Consider the following 23,643-nt stretch of genomic DNA (forward strand, 5'->3'; position numbering starts at 1 on the left):
ATCCAACATTGTGTATTATTATGTTTAGATTTCTTTTTAAAATCACTCCCATATTGTGCTACTGTATATTTGGACATTTATATTCGAATAAAGTTCTAATTTAATGTGGTCTCTTTTATTTTATTTTTCTCTCTTTTATTTAGAAACCATGGATACATCAATTTTTTTTATAATTAATTTTATGGCATAAGTTATATGTAATTTTAGTACTATATATAAATTTTGTATGCTCCAATCATTCATTTGTAACAAAATTCATATATTATTAATAATTACATACAAAACATATTGCTTATAAATTTATATCATTTTTTTACTCTTAACATAATTATTCAAGTAAAAAAAAAATACTTCCTTTCAATAATATTAATTCAAAATAATAAATATTTTTTAATTAATTTATTTATGTTATATTGATATTATTTTATTGCTATCCATAAAAAATTTTTCAAATTTTATATTAGAAGGCTAAAAAAAAGAAAAGATGCTATATTAGAGTGCACAAAATTATTATCATAACCAAACAAATCTTATAAAACAGTACATAAAACATAAATACAAATTAAATTTTAATTTCATAACACAACAAATCCATATTTTTCTTTAGTGGTTAGAGAGACATAAAATAAAATAAATTGTAATATAACTTCTAAATTTAATATTTACTTTTATTGTTTTATTCGAAAAGTATGTAGAGAAAAAACACTTATATATATTGTAACTTTATATATAATATAATCACTCAATATATAGAAAGGAAGATTTTAAAGAGTTGATGTAGCATGCTTAAGATTCTTATTATTTCTAATACTTATTTTTTTTAAATTTTTTTTTACTAATTTTGTAACCCTCTATATGTAGACCAAAAATCATATATATATATATATATATCATACTAATACTATACTTAATACTAATAACTTTTATCTATATAAGATATCCTCATTTAAAAAGAAACAAATTAAATATAGAGGCTAAATTTTACTTTGTATCATATGAAATTATTATTACGACTTGAGTCTTTTATATATATTTGTAATAGATTATTTTTTTTCGCAGAAGCTAAATTTCATTATGAAAGATCTTTCACTACAAGAAACACAACTAATCATTAATTTGATGAGTATGATCATCATTCTTGCTACAATTACTTTTTAGGTGAGTCTTAATATTTTCCTTAAATTTGTTGATTTTACAAGTGTTCAATAGAATTTCTTCATTTTTATTTATCTTTTAAAATTTGTGCTTATTGATTTGTTAAGTTTGTGTTGTGTATGACAATTGCTAGGAATTTTTCTTGTAAAATACATATTGTAGTAATGTGTTGCGGTATTACTATACAAACTTTTATCTTCTAATCTTTATCCTCTTATTTTTTTCTAATTAATTAGTTAATTTTTTATTTATTTTTCTCACTTAATTATCTTCAATAAGAAGACATGTGTATTTTATTATTTCTTTAAACTTCATTTTTTTTAAAAAAATAATAATATTATTTTCCCCACTTTAAAGTAAATATGTTGTGCCAACTTTTGTTGTATTTTATTAAATATAATTTTTAATTTAAAGCAAATATGTTGAGTTGTTTAGTAAGTGAGTTAGAGAAATGAATATTTATAAGAGATATATAAGTTATACAAAGTTAATTTTTAAAGTTGATTTATTTTAAAATGTGTAGCGTATGTAATTATTTTTAATTGATTAATTTAAAATATAAATACATCAAGAAGTTTATTATTTAGTGAATTACAAATTTAATTAATAAAATTAAAAAAAAAATTGCATAGCCAATGAGTTACAGAAAATAAAATTCATGATGTTAAATTTTAAAATGTATGTAACATTGATATGTATTAATTAATTGTTCATAAACTAATATAATATTAATGTGTCTTAGTGTATTAAAATGATTGTTATATAACTTTTTTATTAATTTTTATTGTAAAACAATATTTTTATCATCTTAATTTATATTAAAAGAATAAATGAAAAATAAAAAACAGATTTATAGATTTATTTATTTTTTTGATGTAGTGAACAAAGTCACACATGATTAATAAAGTAGCAAATCACAATCGGCAGTGGAATCTTCTTGAACCAAGATAGCTCATCGTCTAACCGAATGACATATTTACCAAACCACGAGCTGTAGAATTCTTATTGTGAGCTACATGGGACAAAACTGTCTCTAAAAATTTAGACAATAAAACTATAACTTCTTCAAACAGCACCCCATCACATTGAAAAACTATTTCCAATCAGGCCCGGCCCTGGGCATAGGCGGGCTAGGCCTGTGCCTAGGGCCCACCTATCCCAGGGGCCCAAAAAAAATATTTACCTTTTAAAATTATACCATTTTTTTTACTGATTTTGAAAAATACCATATTTTTTTCTAAATAAGGGCCCAAAATAATTTTTTTTTCTATGGCCCACTAAAAGTTAGGGCCGGCCCTGTTTCCAATATTAATAGTTATCGCCAGAGCTAGTAGAACTTAAAAAACATCGCAACCCAAACCAAAAAATAGAGTAATATTAGTTAATCAAATGCACATAAAAATAATGATAGTTGTAATCATTTTTCTATAACTGTATTTACTATTTTTTTTTATCTCAAGCGCATTATTAAATAAAAATATTATTTCTTAAAATATATATAATTTTAAAAATATCATATATATGCTACGCAAAGCGAGGCCTGTCATCAAGAGGTTGTTGGGAGGTCTTTGTGTTTCTAAGGTTGGTTTTCATCGAGAGCCTTCTACAACAATTATCTGATGAAATCGGAGGGACCCATTGTTGGATATTGGGTTAGATTCTATCATCGAAGTCTAAAGTCATGGTTTGAACACTAAAGCATCATCACATGGGATTATTTTTAGAATGAATTGGCATATCAATTAGAAACAATACTAATATAATTTCAAAAATTGAGAGCTTTTTATGTCGCAAATTTTTATTTAATGGTATTTATTAGACTATCGGCATCAATCTAAATAATTGGCGGTTTATGCCGCAAAATATAATTAACTTAGTATTACTTAATTAATTGTACATTTTTGGATGAATGCAAGAAAGATTCTTGAATTTTTTTAATATTTTGTCAAAACTTTAAAATTTAAATTAATCTTTTAAAATTGAAAATAAAACTTTATTTAAAAAAAATTGTCAAATAATAGAAGATTATAATTTATATTTTATCTTGCTATTTATGGTATAAGTTTTTAACTTTAATTATATAAAATTAATTATAAATTAATAAAATTATATATTTTTTTGTCAATTATTGAAAAGACCGCGCAACACGCGGTTACGGTTACGTTAGCTAGTACTAATAATAATAATGAAGTATGATGATAATGAGCTAGCTCTTTTATGCATATCACTATTATAACTAGCTCTTCTAGTCATCACATTTTGGAAATTCATAAAAACTTTTAGTGAAAGACGTAAGATCCCATTGAGATCAAATAATTCCATTGAATTAAGTATAATTGTACGTGTGATAGCATTTACTATATCAAGAATATCAATGAACTCGATGATTTAAATTACTTAGGATACCTTTTTTAGCTTTTATAATAATAATAATAATAATAATAATAATAATAATAATAATAATGATAATAATAATAATAATAGTAATGAGAATTAACCTACATACCATATTTTTTTTTTTAAATTTACTATTTGGGTTGTTTCGGTAGTTTCTATGTGGGTTGCCATGTGAATTTTAGTTGCGATTTAAGTTGCTCCGTTGGTTGTTATGTAGATTTCTGTAAAAATACAAAAAAAAAAAAAACTATTTTAAAATGTATTTACTAATAATAATAATAAATATTCAAATTCTAATCCTTCTAATTAATTATGTATAAAGTATTGTTGAAAAATTGTATAAAACAATAGAAACTATATAAAAAAAAATATAATTTACTGATTAATTCATTAATTGTAAAAACATAGTGGAAAAATAAAGTTTGAATTCGAGCCCATATAAAAAAATAAGTTGACCCATTTATAAAAAACTCAAAGTACGACACGAAAATATGGATTTAACACAACACAGTACGACTCATATTGTTTTATGGACCAGGACAAAATGATTTATTTTAGGTTTTTTTAAAGCACATATTAAAATTTTTACTTTTATATTTTTTATTGTGGGGTAGAATTTTTTTTTTAAAATTACTGTATAAGTGTTATACTGTGTACTATGTTAAGTTTTTACAGTTGTTTCACGATTATTTTTTAGTTGTTCCACTGCAGTTTTAATAGTAATGTTTTGATGTTTTACGATTGTTTTATAAAAAGACAATATTTTTATAAAAAATTTCATGTGACAGTAAAATTGTAAACTTTTAACTAAAATATAGTATATATATTTTGTAAAAATCCCTTTATTTTAGGATAAATACTATTTTAGATTTTGTGTTTTACAAAAGTTACCAATTGGACCTTCTGTTTTGTTAAATGACAAAATAGTTCCTGTATTTTCTAAAATGGTACAAATAAGACCCTGAAATGATTTTTTTGTCAAAATACAATTTAATAATAACTGATCTAAAAGTGTTATGACAAAATTGTTTACATTTTATATATCTGTTCGTATTAGCAATTGTCTTTAAATTAGTTATATTAAAAAAGGTTGTAAGAAATTAAACTCAACGTCTTATTTTTATTATTTTAAAAAATACAGGATTTATTTTATCATTTAACAAAAATATAAAATTAAATCAATAACTTTTGCAAAACACACATCCAAAATAGTAGTTACCTATTACTTTATTGCGAGCTTTTCGCTAAGTCGGACGGACGGTCACGACACACACTTATTTAGACTTTAGAGCATGAGAGCTGTTGAGCGTGTTTTGGTAAAGATGGGAGGGCGTTTCGGTAATCTTTAAACGTCGTAGCGTTTTATACGCAAGCAAAATGACGACTTGTCGTTTCCGTATTATGTTCCCGCGTTTTGCTAGGAGGCAATTGCCAGTTGGCCCTATAGCAAGGGCATTATCGGTATATAGAAAAGAATAGCCGACTTAAAGTTAAAAAGAAGTCGGTGATCTAGACATATATATATATATAAAGACCTAAAGACATTATTAGGTTAAAAGTAAAGCGTGTTCGCCGTCGAAACCCTAACATTTCGTCATCACCCTGTTTAGATCGGAACAGAATCTTGATTCGTTTGTTCTTGTACTATACAGAAGAATGTCTCGGTGTTTTCCCTTTCCTCCACCTACATATGCGAACAAAGGAGAGGCCTTGGACGAGTTGATTAAGGTTTGTTGAGCAAATCTGGTTTTTGCTTTATGCTCAACTACTTTCTACGAAGTTATCATTAATCACAAGGCCTCTCTTTTAACCCAACAGTTCGTTTGTGCGTCAATATACCTTAGTTTGTTGTCTATCTTTTGGGTTTTAGGTTGAAAGTATTAATAAGGTTTAGTAGCAATGATTCATCTGACCCGGATTTGGGAAATATATCGTTTAATGTTATGTGGGTTTTGGCTGAAACTGATAACCAATAGTTTAAAAAGACCTAAAATTGTTGGATGATTAATCTTCTTAAGAAAAGAATTGTTTGTCTGAAGTATTGAGTTAGGCCCTTTCCAGATCTTGTTTCATTGCATTATTTGGTATTTTCTGTACCATTGATTTGTAGTCACATAAGGGCAAGATGTTTTTTCATTTATCTTCCGTTCCTTGGTTATTTTAACTGATGAAAGTTAAGAGCTTCATTCTTTTTTTGTCATGGGAATTGTTTCGTGCGTTATGTCAAATGACCCCAAATTAAATTTTTTTCTTTCGATTTCATGGAATTACGAGATTAGTCTATTGTCAAACATCGATTCCAAAGATTTTAGGTCGATGTTTTATGTTAATTGTCATGATGTTAAATAACACTGAATAAAGTTTAGTAACATATATGATAACTTTTTTGTTTTAAATCTAAGCTGAGAGTTTCCTTCTTTTAATGGATATTGCTATAGTATGTTTGATGTGAATTAGAATTGCATGTGTTGATTTGGGGAAACTGTTATAGCGTGTATCCCTTTTAGTACATAAAATTTCGGATGATGAATATCTTCTTGTACTGGGATTTGTGGATATTGCTATAGTATGTTTGGTGTGAATTAGAATTGCATGTGTTGATTTGGGCAAACTGCGATAGCGTGTATCCCTTTTAGTACATAAAATTTCGGATGATGAATATCCTCTTGTACTGGGATTTGTGGATTTGCATGATTCTTTGTTCTACTCTACACGTGTCTTATGGGTTGTTCTGGTGCTTCAATAGCTCCGAAAAGATAAGGAGGAAGCAAAGTTGAAGAGGAAAGAACATAAATTGCAGAAAAAGTTACGGAAAGAACGTATCAGAAGTACAGAGACAGAAAAAAGTGACGCTGATGGAAAAGTGAAAAGGAAGGAAGAGAACTATTCTCAAGAGAAGAAGAGGGAAAATAACTTATATGGCGGGAACCTTTCTAAGGCAGCTGTAGAGGAGAAGCATCCTCAACAGAAGAAGAGAAAGAATGACTTGTATGGTGGTAACCATTCTAAGGCAGCTGCAGAGGAGAAATATCCTCTACAGAAGAAGAGAAAGACTGTTGTGGATGAATCTGATCTATTAGAATCGAGTGATTTAACTCAAGAACACGAGCAACCCACCTGTTCTGGAAGTGTTAGCTTTGTGTCTGATAGCACTCAAAGCAACCCCAAGAAGAGGCGATTGCACGAGTCATTGTCTAATGATGGCGACAGTGAAAGTGAGTTCCTTTTCTGATCTGTGTGACAAGATTTTATTAAATTTTTGTGACACTAATAACAATCTACCTGTTCAATTGATTTTATTGTAGGAAAAATTATTCGTATCAGGCTACGCAAGACTGCATCTGAGGTTCATGTATTAAAGAGTTCAGGCAGTGGTTGTATACCTAGTGTATTGACGAAAACAGAAGTTGGTAAACATATCCTTAAACCTTGCCAAGAATTGCCACTGGCTACACTGGAGGGGAGAAATGAAACGAAGAGGCACGGGCTCATTCTTAAACAATGCCAAGAATTGCCGTTGCCTCCACAAGATAGCAGCAGGCAAAGCAAGAGGCCTGAAACTCAGAAGCTCTGCCTTAAACAATCTCTAGAGTTGCCATTGGCTGCCACACAAGAGAGCAATGAATCCAAGAGTAATGAAGCTAATAAACTCGACCTTAAACCAGAACAAGAGCTGCCATTGGCTGCTCGCCGAGAGAGCAGAAAATCCAGGAGGACCTCGAAGACCAGCTTGTTTATTGATGGTAGTCAAAGCTTGGATCAGTTTTATGGAGATTTGTTAAAGCCTTGGCTTCTTCCAAGGCTTGAAGCAGAGCATTGTGATTCTGACGAAGACGATTGGCTTCTTGGGTCAAAGCAAGAAAACAAGCAAGATGCTACAATACATAAAGCCGCCAATGTTGTGTCATGTTCTAGGACCTCTAATTTGTGGCCACAAGCTAACTACTTGCCGGAAGCTGACATTTTTGGATTGCCTTACACCGTACCCTTTTGATATATTTTTTGTTATTTATTATTTGTAGTTTACCCTTTTGATATTTAACTAACTTTTCATTTGGTTTAGTGTCTTCTGAACCAAAGAACTGTAGTATGGAAATTTCACATTACAAAGAGCTATAAAGTCTGTACATATTTTACAACGAGCTCCAGTTTGTACTATGTATACAAATTATTAAAGAATTTAATTCAATCATCTAACTTCTGCTGCAATAACGTCATACAAAAATTTTCCATTGAAATGTTTATTATGTACAAGAGCATGACATTATTTACTCAAGTCGTTTGTTTAAGAAATCTCTAAACTTAAAGCGCTGTGTCTGGCCGTTTTCGGCACTACTTAGAGATGTTGTGTCACTGTCTTGGCAACTCGGTGATGATATACTTCCACTATCTTTATCAAGAATCTCAAAATCCAGAGGATCTTTACTACCAGAATCCATAAAATAGTCTTTATCATCATCATCTTCATAACCCTCGTTAGAAACACAAATACTGGATTCGATAAACATGTCAGCATCCTTCTCCCCATTCAACAACTCTAGTATCTGACAACAACAAAAAGTGTTGTTTAGCAACTAGGACACAAAGGTTACTTTTTTAGCTTTTATTTTACGTACCTGACTCATTTTTGGACGAGCTCGAGCTGACTGAGAAACACACAGCTTAGCTGCTAAAGCCATTCTTTTCATTTGAGCAGTTTCAATATTCTCTTTTAACTTTGGATCCACCAATGCTTTATAATCCTCTTTCTCTAACAATTTTCTTGCCTGGATACATTAAACATCAAGTCAATAAAGAAAAGAGTATGGTGCAAGCATAATAGAGAGGAGTTCTTCATTCATACCCAGTTGACCAAGCTCTCTTGCCCTTTAGTAACGTTTTCAACAATTGGTCTTTTCCCAGATAATAATTCAAGAAGGACAACACCAAAAGCATAAACATCAACCTTGTAGCTGAGCCTTCCATACATGAAGTACTCTGGAGCCATGTAGCCGAATGTCCCAACCATATCACTCTCTTCTGAATAAGCCAGATCTGTAGAACCCTTTGTAGCCAAACCGAAATCTGACAACTACAATAGGAGATTTTTTTTATTTAAGAGGGATGCATAAGTTGGTAGTTCTAGCTAGCTAATTACACAAAGTACAAAACCCATATTATGATTTTTATGGTGAAGAATTGAATACCTTTGGCTGAAGATCATTTGTGAGAAGAATGTTAGATGGCTTTATATCTCTGTGAATAATAGGCTGTGGAGAGTTATTGTGCAGGTAGTTTAGAGCCTCAGCCACTGCAATAGCCATATCAAATCTCAATTCCCACGACACAATTGATTTACCACTATTGTCACCTGCATATATAATACAAAATCCAAACACTTAAATAATTTGATGCAGTTTTCAATTTATTAAAAACACCATACAAAACCAAGTGTGATTACAGCTAAACTTTACCATGCAAGTAAATTTCCAAGTTTCCCTTGGGGTAATAGTCATAGACTGATATAAGAAGGTCATTCTCCAAACATATACCAATAAGAGGAGCAATGTGTTTGTGGTTTAATAAGGTGACTATGTTTACTTCTAATGAAAAATCAGTCCAAGCTTCATTGTATGGCTTCAAAACCTTTATTGCTACTGATTTATCACCTTGAAGAAGCCCTCTATACACACTGCTACACCCTCCTTCTCCAATAAGATTTTCTGTTTCAACAGACCAATCAATTGCTATGATCTAATAAAAGACTTACTTAAAAAGAAAAAGAAAAACAGATAAGGTAATCATAAAGTTATTACTTACCTGAAGAAAATGAACAGGTTGCAACCTTCAATTCTTCATATGTGAATATCCTGCAATCTAATGACTTTGCTGTACTAAGAAGCTCCAACTCATTTGCTGTATTCGAAGTGTCGAATTCTGTTAAATTCGAATCTAAAGTTGTTGGAGGAACTGGTATTAGAAGAAGAGGCCAACCTGGCCTTGATTTCACTGATTTTTCATTGGCTTCTTTGTCTTTGATGGTACAGTAATCAAGTTGAGACCTATTAGGGAGACTCATTACCCACTGAACCACAGGTATGTTGTTCTTCTTATGATCTCCTTGTTTAAAAGAAATATATCCCAATATATTTCTCTTAGATGATGATGATGGTGATAAGTCCTTAACTTGTTTCAACTTTGGTTTTTCAAACTTAAGCAACTCTGATTCTGAGACATCTCTTGAACTATTATTATGAACAGAAGAACACCCTTTGAGTAAAACTTTTCCTTTATAATCAGCCAGAAGAATAATAGTAGATAGATGGATATTCATTGAGGCTGTTGTCTCTAATAGATGAAACGCAGCAGTTGAATTTTGACTCATAACTTTAAAAAAGAAAAAAAAAAAGAAAATATATTATATATAAATATATATAATATAGAATCTTAATATTATTCTTACCCAACAGTTTGTTTTGGATCCTTGGCCTCCACCTAGGGATGTACATGGGATGGGTCCCGTAGGGACTTGCACCTAATAGGGCGGGGATTTCCCGTTTAAATAGGAAGAGGAATGGGGACAGGGACAGAGATTACTTTTTATCTCCGAATGTTAAATGAAACGGAGACGGGAATGACATTTCCCGTTTTAATAAAGAACGTTTAGTATTTTATTTTAAATATCTAATAATATTTTATAATTTATACTTTATATTTATATTTTTTAGTATATTAGTATTATTTTTATAAATTTAAGTTATGTTTTGAATAATAATTAGTTTATTAAATACTATTTAATGTGTAATATTTTAATTTTTATGTAATTTAATATTTTTATATATTTAAATTTTTATTATAAACTTTATTTTTTTATTAAGAGATTTCTTGCCCCATTGATGAAAAATAAGCGGGAATTGAGATTAAATCTTTTAACGAAAATGAGAATGGGAGAGCACTCCCCGTTAATTTTTCGTTCCGTGTCCATCCCTACTTTCACCAGTACCATATTTCTTGGTAATATTGAATCCTTCTATAGCCAAGTTTTGAAACTTTTTTCTCTCATTTCTATATATCTAATTTTTATATATATATAAAAAAAAAAATACTACTTTGGTCAGATAAAATATAGCCAAGTCTTCAAAGACAACAATCACAACAAGTTTGACTCTCAATATTGAAGATAACTTGTTCTTTGAGTTAAATAACTTATTTTTGGCGATTTGACCATTTTAATCATAATATAATTGATCCTTTTAAGCTAAGGTTTCTAGTTTAGGATACTCTTTTGCGTATAAAAATTGAAGAATACTATAGTATAGTAGATTATATACTTATATGATCATATTAAACTCGTTTCTAAATTTGACATATACCTAACTGTAAGATTACAAGTGAAGAGGACAACATTTTAAAATGTATAATTGATTAATTTAGTGAAGACGCCTCATTGAGCCTAAATTATATAAGGATTTAATATGGAATATATTATATGTGTCATTCTTTACCGGAAAAAAAAAAAAAAAACTAATTAGAATTTTTTTTTTTTTTTTCATTCAATCTTAATATGTACTAAATTATGTTTGTGAATTTTTTTTGCCGTTAAATTTTTTTTGAACTATTGATTGTTGAATTTAAAGAATTTTATTTAATTTTATTCAATTTTACTAATTCAGTAATTATTTATGTACTAAATCATGCTCCAAATTTTAATATCTATCAAATTATGTCTCTCAAATTTTAACATATAATAAATTATGACACGTGAACTTTCATCCATATTAGATGTTGTCGAGTGAATTTCGCAACACCAAAAAGTGTGATTTAAATGATAAAAAAGAGAATTATTTGAGAAATGACAAGTGCGAGTATTCAACCTAAAATGGCGAGTACTCGACTGGGAATGCAAGAACAAACAACCAGGCCGGAAAAAGTAAACAAGACGATGAATTATAGTGGTTCAGTCAGATTTCGTTCTGCTTAGTCCACTGTAGCAAGGGATTCGTAGGTGCATTTTCATGGTGGATCACCCCTTTATATACAAAGTAGGTGTCCAATCGGTTACATGAGGATCACATTCATTGTTAATCCATTATTTACACATTGAATTGCAATAACTAAGCTCAAACAACGTTAACATTAATAAATGTGTGACAGTTACTAAATTTATCAACATATGCGTCTTCCGCATCTGCGAGTTGACCGTTCATGTTCCGTTTGTTGAGCTCGCAGGATCGCCAGTACGTATGGAACGTCTGCGTCCTTTAGGTAATCGCCCTTTGTAGACGTCGCATGTTGGGGCTAGTAAAGTCTGGACATGCGAACTTATATTGGTCTGTCAGGGCTATTGGGTCGTTGGGACCAAGCTGCACCATAGGGGATTGGTCTCTATTCTTGTCGCGGAGATATAGAGGGGACACTCGCACATGTTCTGACATATGCGAGTTGTATCTACCCTGTATGATGAGAATTATGGTTATGCGGTGTGACTTAAGTCACACTTACAGTATCTCGCTGTTTTTATCCTGAGCGAGGTCTAAACTTCGAGAAGTCTCTCATGGACATTCAGCCTTCATTGGAAATCTGAATACACGTGTCCTTTAAAGAGGAGTCTGGTCTCGAGTTTCTAAGTGAGAGAAATCTCACTATAACACATGCCCCTAGTTTCGCGACGTGACAAGAGCGGTCACTGAGGGAAACTATTACTCGAGAGACAGGTGGAAGGTTGTCACGAGGAGGTGACCTTTTGGTTGTCCCATCGAGGGTTTCGAAAAATGACGGCTGTAATAATTAATTTTTATTATCTCTAGGATGCCACGTCACAAAACTCTTCGTTTTTCGTGTAGGCGTGGCCATAATTGGCCGTTAGATTGGGCGACCTTAGGCATTCTGGCTGCCACGTGTCATAATCCCAATTAATAAGGGATATGGGTATTTAAACGCTTTGATACGAATCAAACTTCCCATTTTTCCCTCTTTTCTCTTAACTTCCCTCCAGTTCATACACTTCAGAAAAAATTCATCCCCAGATTTTCTGCCAGTTTCCACAACATTTTCAATCTCAGACGTGATCGAGAGCAGTTCGCAGGAATCAAAACTAAAGGTTAGTTTTCTGCATTTTCGTTTTTGTTTTTAGAGAAATTGTGCTTTACTTTCTGGGTTTGGATTTCCTTGAAGGCTTTTTAGGAATGTATGCTAGTGGGTATTTATACGTTTTGGGTCAATGAAACTGGGTAACATTCATAGTACAGGGCCTGTAAACTGACATAACCGCACACAATTCATAGGCACTGATTCACGTCTCGAATACTCGCGGATATTCGGATGAACAATTTGAATGTTCGCGGGTGTTCAGATGAACAGCTTGAATAATCGCATGTTTCCAAGACTTATTTCCGCTTAACTGTTAGCTAGACCTTTTAGGATTTTTGCATGTCGCGGGCTGAGTGGTGAGAGTATTAATTGCCATTCCAAATGGTGGGTGTGTCACAGTATTCTAATGGCCATATATGCGATTATATGCCCCTTGAGATACTGAGATACGCCCAGCCATTTGTTGACGTGCGTTAATGCTCGAATGATCGCCCTCTTTGGTTGATAGGTAGTCTCGAAACGGTGGGGGTCTCCCAGTAACTTCAGGGTTATGCTCGAAAATGCATACCTCTTGAGTCACTGGGATACGCCCAGCCGTTTCTGGAGGTATATCGCACAACCGAGGATGCGTGAATTACTTGCCCAAAGATAGCTATATTTCTTCTCGCATGTTGATAGGATGGTCAGTTTTCGCATGGAGGCTGACCTTTCTGTCGAATGCGACTTTATAATCTACTGCGGGTGAGATCACTTACTTTTATTTTTCACACATCCATCACGCTGAAAAGATCTTCTATCTTTCAGATGAGCGATCTATCGGATAACCAGCAGCTCGGCTTAGGAGGCTGCGCCTTTGACGGAGAGTCGGACCAGGAGAGAGACAGTTTTCTCCCTACGGACATCTCCGAAATGGAGGCTGCGGAAATAGAGTTAGGTCCGATGTCTTCCGTAGACATCGAGAGGATGGTACAGGAGCTCGCTGAACCTGGGACAATCGATATCCGAGACAGCGAGTCCACAGTGTCAGCACGCGACTACCTCATACATACGAGGCATGCTCCCGACATCGAGGTCGAGGAAGTGGAGGAGGAATGGACTACTCCAGTCCGCGAGTCAGGTGGGGAAGAGGAGGAAGCGGAAGGGAGTGGGACGGATTCGGTCGACGACTCCCAATTGAACGAGCCCTTCTCATGCGAGGATTTAGTCTCGAGGGTTGCCAAATCTGACTTCACCACCTTTGTGAGGTTGAATTTGTTGCGACTCGCGTTTCAACGTCCTAAACCATCTCAGAGAGCGCACCTTCCGTTCACCAACCCTGCGATCATTCCTACAGAGGATGTGGTAATCTCAATACCCATCATTCGATGCGGTGTATCGGTCCCCTTTCATCCCTTCATCGCTGCCATTCTTAGGCGATACGACGTATCGCCCTTTCAGCTGACACCCAACAGTTATCGCACCGTTTTGGCTTTCTACGCGATGTACATGGAGTATGCCCATAGGGCTCCGTCAGTAGAGGAGTTTAGTTACTTCTACGACATAAAGAGCGTGGGTCTCCATAACGGCTTCTATTGCTTTAGTAAATGGGCGACTTCTGAAATAAACGGTGTTGAGGGGATGGTATCGAACATGGGTGACTGGAAGTCGAAGTGGTTTTATGTTTTTAAGGTTCCTAGGATTAGGACTGACTTTAATCGCAGACCCAGTATGTCGCGTATTTGTTGTCTTAGATATATTTTTTACTTTGCTTTCTGAAATCTTTTGCTAACTCGCTTTTTGTTGTCATTGCAGATAGACCATCTCGACCAACTCTCGACGCGACTAGGAAGGAGACAGCTGAAATTCTCGGGAGTCTTTCGGTACAAGATCGCGACTGGCGATTATTGTGCACAACTGCAAAGTTGCGAGAACACCAGCTGATTCCCGAGAACGCGAGTCTTCAACGGGAGCCAGTATACAAAGAACCATCTGAGAAGCAGCAAGAGCGGATAGACAAGCGTCTTTCTAAGCAAACCCCTCGGCAAATTTCAGGTAACTCGTCTTTTTGCTATAAATCTGACGGGTAGGATTGTGATTTTTTTACTTATCTGTCATTTATGCTTGTAGACATGACTTTTCTGAAGTCTGCCCCTGTCCTGAAGATCAAACAAAAGGGTGGAACACCGGCGACTTCGCCGGTCGTCGCCCAGAAGAGGAAGAGCGATGTGATGGCTTCGCTTGTCGCAGACTCTTCCAAGAAGTTGGCCAAGACTACACAGGATAAGGGGAAGAAAGTCGTCATCGACCCTCCAGTTCGTGCTCGCGACTTCCTGGCCATGCAGGAAAAATTCCTGACTGAGATCCCTTACGAGGATCTCGTTACTCGATCTACTGAACTGGCCGCGCAATCCATGGCTTTGTTCATAAAAGCCGCGGCTACTCCTTCGAAGGAGGCCGACTCGCTGAAGAGGCAGAACGCCCATTTTCAAGAAAATATGAAGAAGCTGAAGCAGGATGTGGCGAGGATTGAGGAACTTAACAAGGCCAAGGAGAAGGAGCTCGAGGAACTCAGCAGGGCGAAAGAACAGGCGGAGCTCGAGGTTAAGAAGTCGCGGACAACGATCGTTGAGATGGCTCGCGACTTGGAGGCTGAGAAAGAGAATGGGAAGAAACAGTACGATCAGGCTGTGTCTGATTATATTTATACCACTCTTTCCAAAGTCCCCGACTTCGACTTCTCGCTTCTTGGAGCTGAAGCTGCTGAGATGGCTGAAGCGTTTCGCGCCATGTCGCCTACCCAGACTCAAGGTGGGGGAGGCAACCTTCTGGACGAGGTTGAGGGCGTACAGGCTGAAGAAGTCGAGAATGAAGTCGTCAGCAAGGTCGCGGACGAGGCTGCTCCTGATGAGACTACTCCTGCTGCTCCAGATGCTTGATTATCTTCCAATTTATGTTGTTGTTTAATTTCACTCTTTTTTGTTTTTATATATGTGCGGTACATGGGTACTCGCACTTCTGTACTTGAACAAATTTACTTTATCTTTTGGACAAATTTCTATCCTCGCGGGGATAGCTTACACTTTAATATTTACGCAGTACACGGGTACTCGCGATTTTATATATTTTTACCTTTGATTACAGCTCGGTGTAATCGCACTTTTATATACATGTGCGACTTTAATTACAGCTTGGTGTAATAAAGTAGGAAAATTTTCAAAGTTGGTAAACTAAATTTAAATCACTTGAAAAACTTAGCAAGTAATTTTATTCATGCAATCAGTAGTACATGCGGGCATATATCCCCCTATACTTAGGATTTTTTGAACAAAAAATATCTAAGTATAAGTACTCGAATTAACATAATCGAATAATGCGAATATTACTGATAATAAAATTTCAAGCTCTCGCTATTCCATGCTCGTGGAATCGCGGTTCCATCGAGTGTTGCGAGTCGATAAGTTGCGTCACCAATTTGATCTGTGATTATGTATGGTCCTTCCCAATTATCCCCAAAGACTCCATGCGACGGGATTTTGGTGTTTGGCATTACTCTTCTAAGGACCAAGTCTCCTACTCGCAGGGTTTTTACCTTTACTTTGGAGTTAAAGTACCTTGCTGTTCGCTGTTGATAAGCCGCATTTTGTAGTTGCGCTTTATCACGCTTTTCCTCCAAAAGATCAAGGCAAAACAACTGATTCTCGTTGTTCTGCGAGATATTGAAAGTATCCCTGCGTAGGGAACCTGCCCCAACTTCTACTGGCAACATGGCCTCGCACCCGTAAGAAAGCGAGAAGGGTGTTTCGCCAGTTGTAGATCGAGGGGTTGTATTATAGGACCATAGGACTTGCGATAATTCATCTGGCCATGCCCCTTTGCGATCTTCTAATTTTCCCTTTATGGTGTGCTTAATTATTTTGTTGATCGCTTCGGTCATCCATTACTCTGCGGGTAAGCGACTGCGGAAAAAGCTTTTTTAATCCCTAAATCGTCGCATAACTGTCGCATTTCTTTACAGTCAAATTGTTTCCCATTGTCTGAAATGAGTTTATGCGGAATGCCAAAACGACAAATGATGGAGGTGTAGACGAACTCGCGTAACTTCGTTGCGGTGATGGTTGCGAGTGCTTTTGCTTCAGCCCACTTCGTGAAATAGTCAACCGCGACCACAGCATATTTGACTCCGCCTTTTCCCTTGGGTAACTCGCCGATTAAATCGATTCCCCATATTGCAAAGGGCCAGGGACTCGTGATAGAATGGAGGTTACTCGGGGGCTGGTGTGTGTAAGTGGCTATTCGCTGGCATCTATCACACCTTTTTGCAAATGCGAGGGCATCTTGTCGCAATGTTGGCCAGTAATACCCTTGCCGCATAATTTTTAAGGCAAGGGAATTTCCTCCAGTATGATTGCCACAAATTCCCTCGTGCACTTCACGCAGTATGTAACCGCAGTCTTCTCCACTGATACATTTGAGAAGTGGTTGACTAAAACTTCTGCGATACAAACTCTGGTCATATATCACATAACGGGCTGCTCGCTGTCGCAATTTCCTTGCTTCTATTTTATCATCAGGTAGGAGCCCCTTGTCAAGGTATGTGAGGATGGGAGTCATCCAGGTAATCTCCTGAACGTCATCGATCTCCATGATTGTTTCTTGATCTATGGTTGGATGAGCCAATACATCTACCGGAATTACATCGAGTAATTCGGCTTCTCTGGTGGAGGCCAGTCAGGCCAATGCGTCTGCGTGGGCATTTTGAGTACGCGGTACTCGAGACACAACTACATGTTTGAACTTCTGCATTATTTCACGAACGATGGCTAAGTATTTAACCAATCTTCCGCCTCTTGCTAGGTATTCTCCACTCACTTGGCATACCACGATTTGAGAGTCGCTAAAAGCTTGTAGATACTCGACTTTCATCTCGAGAGCCAATTTTAGACCTGCGATTAAAGCCTCATATTCGGCTTCATTGTTAGATGCAGAGAATTCAAAACGCAGAGCAGCATGTACCTTGAAATTATTGGGACTGATTAACAAGATCCCGCTGCCAGAACCTTCATTATTTGAGGCTCCATCGACATACAATGTCCATACTTCTTTGCTTGCCACGACAATGTCATTTCCACCCTCTACAACTGCCACCTCGGTGCTTGGGAATTCAAGTATAAAATCTGCCAAGGCTTGCCCCTTGATCGCAGTTCTTGGTTTATACCTGCTGTCGAACTGACTTAACTCCATCGCCCATTTTAACAATCTCCCCGATGCCTCTGGCTTTGCCAAAACCTGCCTTAAGGGGAAGTTTGTTAAAACTTCAATGCTGTGAGCCTGGAAATAAGGTCGCAATTTTCTTGAGGATATTATCAAGGCGAAAGCCAGTTTCTCCATTTGAGGATAACGCGTCTCGGCGTCTAATAATCACTTACTGACGTAGTACACCGGGTGTTGACGTCCTTGGTCCTCGCGGACTAGTACTGAGCTAATCGCGTATTCGGTGACGGCCAAATAAATAGACAAAACTTCTCCTGGCAACGGTTTTGATAGAACTGGAGGTTGCCCCAGATGCGTTTTTAATCCTTGAAAAGCCTGCTCGCATTTCTCATCCCATTGAAACCTTTTGTTACCTTTCAAAATCTGGAAAAACTCTTTACACTTGTCAGAGGATCTGGATATGAAGCGGTTTAAAGCCGCGACTTTGCCTGTGAGGCTTTGAACCTCCTTTGGCTTAGTCGGTGACGACATTTCTACCAACGCTCTAATCTTCGCAGGATTGGCCTCTATTCCTCGCTGATTTACCATAAAACCAAGGAATTTTCCGGAACCCACTCCAAAGACGCATTTTAATGGGTTTAGACGCATCTTGTATCGTCGCAATATGTCGAACATGGCCTGTAAGTGCATAATATGATCCTCCGCATGTTGCGATTTTACGAGCATATCGTCAACATATACCTCCATTGTCTTTCCAATAAGATCTGCGAACATCATATTCACTAGCCTTTGATAAGTCGCACCTGCGTTTATCAAACCGAAAGGCATTACTTTGTAGCAGTATAATCCTCGATCAGTAATGAACGAGGTATGTTCTTGGTCTGGTTCATACATCGGGATTTGATTGTATCCCGAGTACGCATCCATGAAGCTTAAAAGTGCGTGACCTGCTGTGGCATCGACAAGCTGGTCAATGCTAGGAAGAGGAAAGTTGTCTTTGGGACAGGCTTTGTTCAGATCTGTAAAGTCAACGCATGTACGCCATGAGCCATTGGGCTTTGGCACGAGTACTGGGTTAGCTAACCAGTCGGGGTAAAATGACTCCCGTATAAAGCTGCAGGCAAGGAGGCGGTCAACTTCTTCTTTCAGCGCTTGGTACCTTGCGGGGTCCATTTTGCGGCGCTTTTGTCGGACACCTCGCACTTCGGGGTCAATGTTCAAGCGATGACACATGACCTGTGGAGATATCCCGACCATATCTGAATGTTTCCAGGCGAAAATGTCAAGATTTTGTTTTAGAAAAGTCGTCAAGTGTTCTCGCAACTGTATATTTAATCTAGAACCAATCTTTAAAACCTTGTTATTATCTATAGGATCTATAGGTACCTCGATTGTGTCTTCCGCGGCTTGGGCTGCGGCGGTGTGATCAAGGATTCTCGGATCCAAGTCTGGTTTGTCCACGTGCGGTACCTCCTCGATCCTGAGGATCTCCTGGCGAGGTGGTGGTGCATTCAAAAGGTGAATAACATTAACTGTCCTTTTTTCTGCGAGCTTGATAGCTGCATTGTAACATTCTCGAGAGTCAGATTGGACTCCCCTCACCGATCCTACTCCAGAGGGAGTGGGGAACTTCATCGTTAGATGATAGATCGAGGTTATGATCTTCATCTCCTTCAGAATTGGTCGACCAATCACGGCATTATACGCTGAGTATTGGTCGATTACTGCGAAGTCGGCCATCGACTTGGCAGTTATTGGGGCAGTTCCCAAAGTGATTGGGAGTTTGATCATTCCTTTGATTGTTATGACATCTCCCGAGAAGCCATAGATGCTTGATGTCATAGGCCGCAAATCCTTTTCTTGTAACCCCATTTGCTTGAAGGCTTGGAAATTCAGTAAATTCACCGAACTTCCATTGTCGACCAATATGCGATGGACGTTGTCTCCACCGATATTGGCGACTATCACGAGTGCGTCAGAGTGCGGGTGGTGGACCCATCTCGCATCGCTCTCCATAAAGACAATGTCCTCGCATTCCTTCTTGAAGAGCTTCTCTGGCCGTTCACCAAGATTGTTCACATTGGTTAACGGCCTCTCCTTGGCTTCTCTAGCATACCTTTCTTGTGACTTGCGAGAGTCGCCTGCGATATGCGGTCCTCCGATTATAGTTAAGATGTTGCGAGGCGTTCTCGAGCCACTCGCGTTCTGACTATCTCCTTTGCCATCCGCTTGGGGATGTCCCTCCTCGCTTCTCTTATACTTGTCGAACTTTCCTCTTCTGATCAGTTCCTCTACCTCGTCCTGCAAGACCCAACACTCAAGGGTAGTGTGACCAATGTCTTTGTGGTACTTACAGAACTTTTTGGGATCTCTTCGGTCGCGATTTCTCCTGATGGGGGGCGGCTTCTTGAAGACGCCGTTCCTTTCCTCAATCGCATAGATATGGTCTCGAGGTACGGCCAGTTCGGTATAATTGACGAAGCGAGGTCCCCCTTTTCTTTTTGGCAAGGACTCCTTCTTTGGGGGTGACTTAGCCAACTTCGGGCTCCGCGGTCTGCGCGGACTGCGTCTTCTTGGGCTTCGACCCCTGGAATTCTTTCCTCGCGGACTGCGAGACCGCGACCGCGGTATGGGTGATCGTCGTTTGTTCTTGCCCTTCTCTAACTCTGCCAAGGAATTCTCGATTCTCTTATGAGGTTCGGCCATGGCGAAGAACTCTACCAAGGATTCTGGCCTTCGGGCCTGTAGCTCTTTCCAGAAGTCGGTTCTTGGCAAGATACCTGTTATTAGCATGCAAACAAGCGAAGACTCGGGGGCCTTCTCAACCTTTGTTACTTCGGCGTTAAAACGCTTGAAATAATTTTGCAAAGACTCACCAGGCTCTTGTTTGATGTTGGCCAAAGTCGTATAGGGTGGCCTATACGTCATCGTGGCCTGGAAATGTGTGAGGAATAAGTCGACGAAGTTTTCCCACGTCGATATCGATGCCTCTGGTAATTGGGTGAACCAATCATGGGCATTCTCCTCGAGTGTGGCCGCGAGAATGCGACACTTCGCAAGTTGCGGTACCTGGTCCACTTCCATTATAGTGTTAAACTTTTCTAGGTAATCTAACGGGTTAGAAGTACCTTTATATTTGAGGGATTCGGATAAACGAAACCCTTTTGGAAGTTGGGCCTGCCGCACTTCTGCGGTAAAAGGCGAGGTGCCGTGCAGCTTGTATATGGGCTTACGCTGCTGCTCGAGCATCTTCAAGGCTTGCAGAAGCATGCTTTGATCGATTCCTCCTGTCGCAGGGGTTGGAGTCGCTACGACTGCGGGGCTCGCAACCACTGCGGCAAGGTTCGAGGGGATATTAATCCCAGTGGTCGCAATCGGCGCGATAGGCGGGTTGTTAACTGTATTGACACCCTGATCGCCCGTATGGGGATCATGGAGCGTCTCAGTGTTATGCGGGCCGCGGGAGCGTGCCCTAAAGACTGCGTTGAGGTGATCTCACAGATCACCTCGGTGTACACGATAATGTCCTCCTTGCTGTGTCTGTACAGAGCCAGACCTCGTATACCTGCTCGGAGTGTGGCCATGCGAGGATGAAGAGGCCGACTCTGCGTCGTTATCTCGAGGTGGACGACTGCGAGGGTTGCGGCGCTCAGGATCCTCGTCGATTTGTGCGCTCTGGTTAGGCAACCTTGCAGATTGGTCTCTTGACGTCGGGTGATTCAAGTCCAAAACTTCAGGATCAGTTCTCCGTTCCCTGCGTACACGGTTAGTTTGACGTCTGGAAACTGTTACCTGAGGGTTTTCGTTGCGAATGGCAGGAACTCGAGGAGGGCGTCGAGCTCGGCTCTGTCCATCTACCTCGGCTTGTAGTGCTCGCAGCTGATCCTGGATTGCAGCATATTGATCGGTCGTGAGCTGGATCACTCCTTCGGACACTACCGCCGGGGTGACGGGGGGAAAGTGCATGGTTGCTGGTGGTGTGGACGTGTCTCCGACTTGAGGACCAGTTGTTTCTGGGAATAGGTTGAGAGGTCTGATGTTGCTCCTCCCTACCCCGCCGTTGATGACGTCTACAGGTGGCACTCCAGCTCCAGGCAATGGTACGCTCATCATTCCAATATTGATGGATCCGTTGTTAGCTCCATTAACGTGATTTCCAGCCATGATGAGTGGTGTTCTTTGAAGTGAATAGAGTCTTACAGTCGATTCCCACAGACGGCGCCAAATGTTGTCGAGTGAATTTCGCAACACCAAAAAGTGTGATTTAAATGATAAAAAAGAGAATTATTTGAGAAATGACAAGTGCGAGTATTCAACCTAAAATGGCGAGTACTCGACTGGGAATGCAAGAACAAACAACCAGGCCGGAAAAAGTAAACAAGACGATGAATTATAGTGGTTCAGTCAGATTTCGTTCTGCTTAGTCCACTGTAGCAAGGGATTCGTAGGTGCATTTTCATGGTGGATCACCCCTTTATATACAAAGTAGGTGTCCAATCGGTTACATGAGGATCACATTCATTGTTAATCCATTATTTACACATTGAATTGCAATAACTAAGCTCAAACAACGTTAACATTAATAAATGTGTGACAGTTACTAAATTTATCAACATATGCGTCTTCCGCATCTGCGAGTTGACCGTTCATGTTCCGTTTGTTGAGCTCGCAGGATCGCCAGTACGTATGGAACGTCTGCGTCCTTTAGGTAATCGCCCTTTGTAGACGTCGCATGTTGGGGCTAGTAAAGTCTGGACATGCGAACTTATATTGGTCTGTCAGGGCTATTGGGTCGTTGGGACCAAGCTGCACCATAGGGGATTGATCTCTATTCTTGTCGCGGAGATATAGAGGGGACACTCGGACATGTTCTGACATATGCGAGTTGTATCTACCCTGTATGATGAGAATTATGGTTATGCGGTGTGACTTAAGTCACACTTACAGTATCTCGCTGTTTTTATCCTGAGCGAGGTCTAAACTTCGAGAAGTCTCTCATGGACATTCAGCCTTCATTGGAAATCTGAATACACGTGTCCTTTAAAGAGGAGTCTGGTCTCGAGTTTCTAAGTGAGAGAAATCTCACTATAACATTAGATTTGTCTAACTAAATTTGAATAAAAATCCTTAAATTTAACAATCTTCTTAATAGTTCAAAATTTTTTTTTAACAATTTTAAATATCAAGGAGTATAATTTGGTATATCAATGTTTGGAAAAAAAAAAATCTTAATTAACATTTTTTTTTTTAAATCAAAATTGATAATTGACATGGATCTTCTTCGGTTATTTCGTTTGTGAACTTTGACCACTATATTAATTTATTAAAAATATTATCTCTATATATTTATTTATGAAGCTAGCTAGCTAACCTACCAAACCTTCGATTTGAAAACAAACCAAAATACACCTAATACGACTAATAATTCATCGGTAGTCAAACTTTATATTTCATTTTCTATAATGATAATCCCTCATATCATCATTATTAACATAATCGAAGTTAACAAGAAATTGGAGACTCAGCAATTTAGTGACGTTAAATAATTTTTAATAGGAGGTGTAAAAATTAAATTATATTTGTACAAAAAATAATTTTGTGATATTTTTACATTAATTTGTACTTTTATTTTTAATTGTATAATTGTAAATCTTAATTCAAAATTTAATATCTCATTTAATACTAACTTAATAATTTATTAAAATAATATAAAACAACAATAATAATAAGGGAAATTTGAAATTGTATACTTAATAAATAATAAAATTGGATACCTAATACAATAGTAGACATAATTTGTAAAGTAGGATACATTTTACTAAAACCCAATTT

General features: G+C 37.3%; 2 protein-coding genes across 2 annotated transcripts; one reads left to right on the top strand and one right to left on the bottom strand.

The window, feature by feature from the left end:
* The first annotated feature begins 5,072 nt into the window (after positions 1–5,072).
* LOC115714322 (uncharacterized) lies at positions 5,073–7,761 on the top strand. Its single transcript, XM_030642982.2, has 3 exons — positions 5,073–5,280; positions 6,299–6,767; positions 6,858–7,761. Exons 1-3 carry the CDS (start codon positions 5,209–5,211, stop codon positions 7,544–7,546), a joined length of 1,230 nt encoding a protein of 409 aa, XP_030498842.1. The 5' UTR covers positions 5,073–5,208; the 3' UTR covers positions 7,547–7,761.
* LOC115714314 (protein kinase STUNTED) lies at positions 5,102–9,904 on the bottom strand. The gene is made up of 6 exons (XM_030642970.2): positions 9,352–9,904; positions 9,006–9,254; positions 8,739–8,902; positions 8,396–8,623; positions 8,169–8,318; positions 5,102–8,096 (listed from the first exon to the last, which is right to left on the bottom strand). Exons 1-6 carry the CDS (start codon positions 9,863–9,865, stop codon positions 7,821–7,823), a joined length of 1,581 nt encoding a protein of 526 aa, XP_030498830.2. The 5' UTR covers positions 9,866–9,904; the 3' UTR covers positions 5,102–7,820.
* Positions 9,905–23,643: the final 13,739 nt, after the last annotated feature.

The sequence above is a fragment of the Cannabis sativa genome, chromosome X (genome assembly GCF_029168945.1).
Source record: "Cannabis sativa cultivar Pink pepper isolate KNU-18-1 chromosome X, ASM2916894v1, whole genome shotgun sequence".
Classification (NCBI taxonomy): domain Eukaryota; kingdom Viridiplantae; phylum Streptophyta; class Magnoliopsida; order Rosales; family Cannabaceae; genus Cannabis; species Cannabis sativa.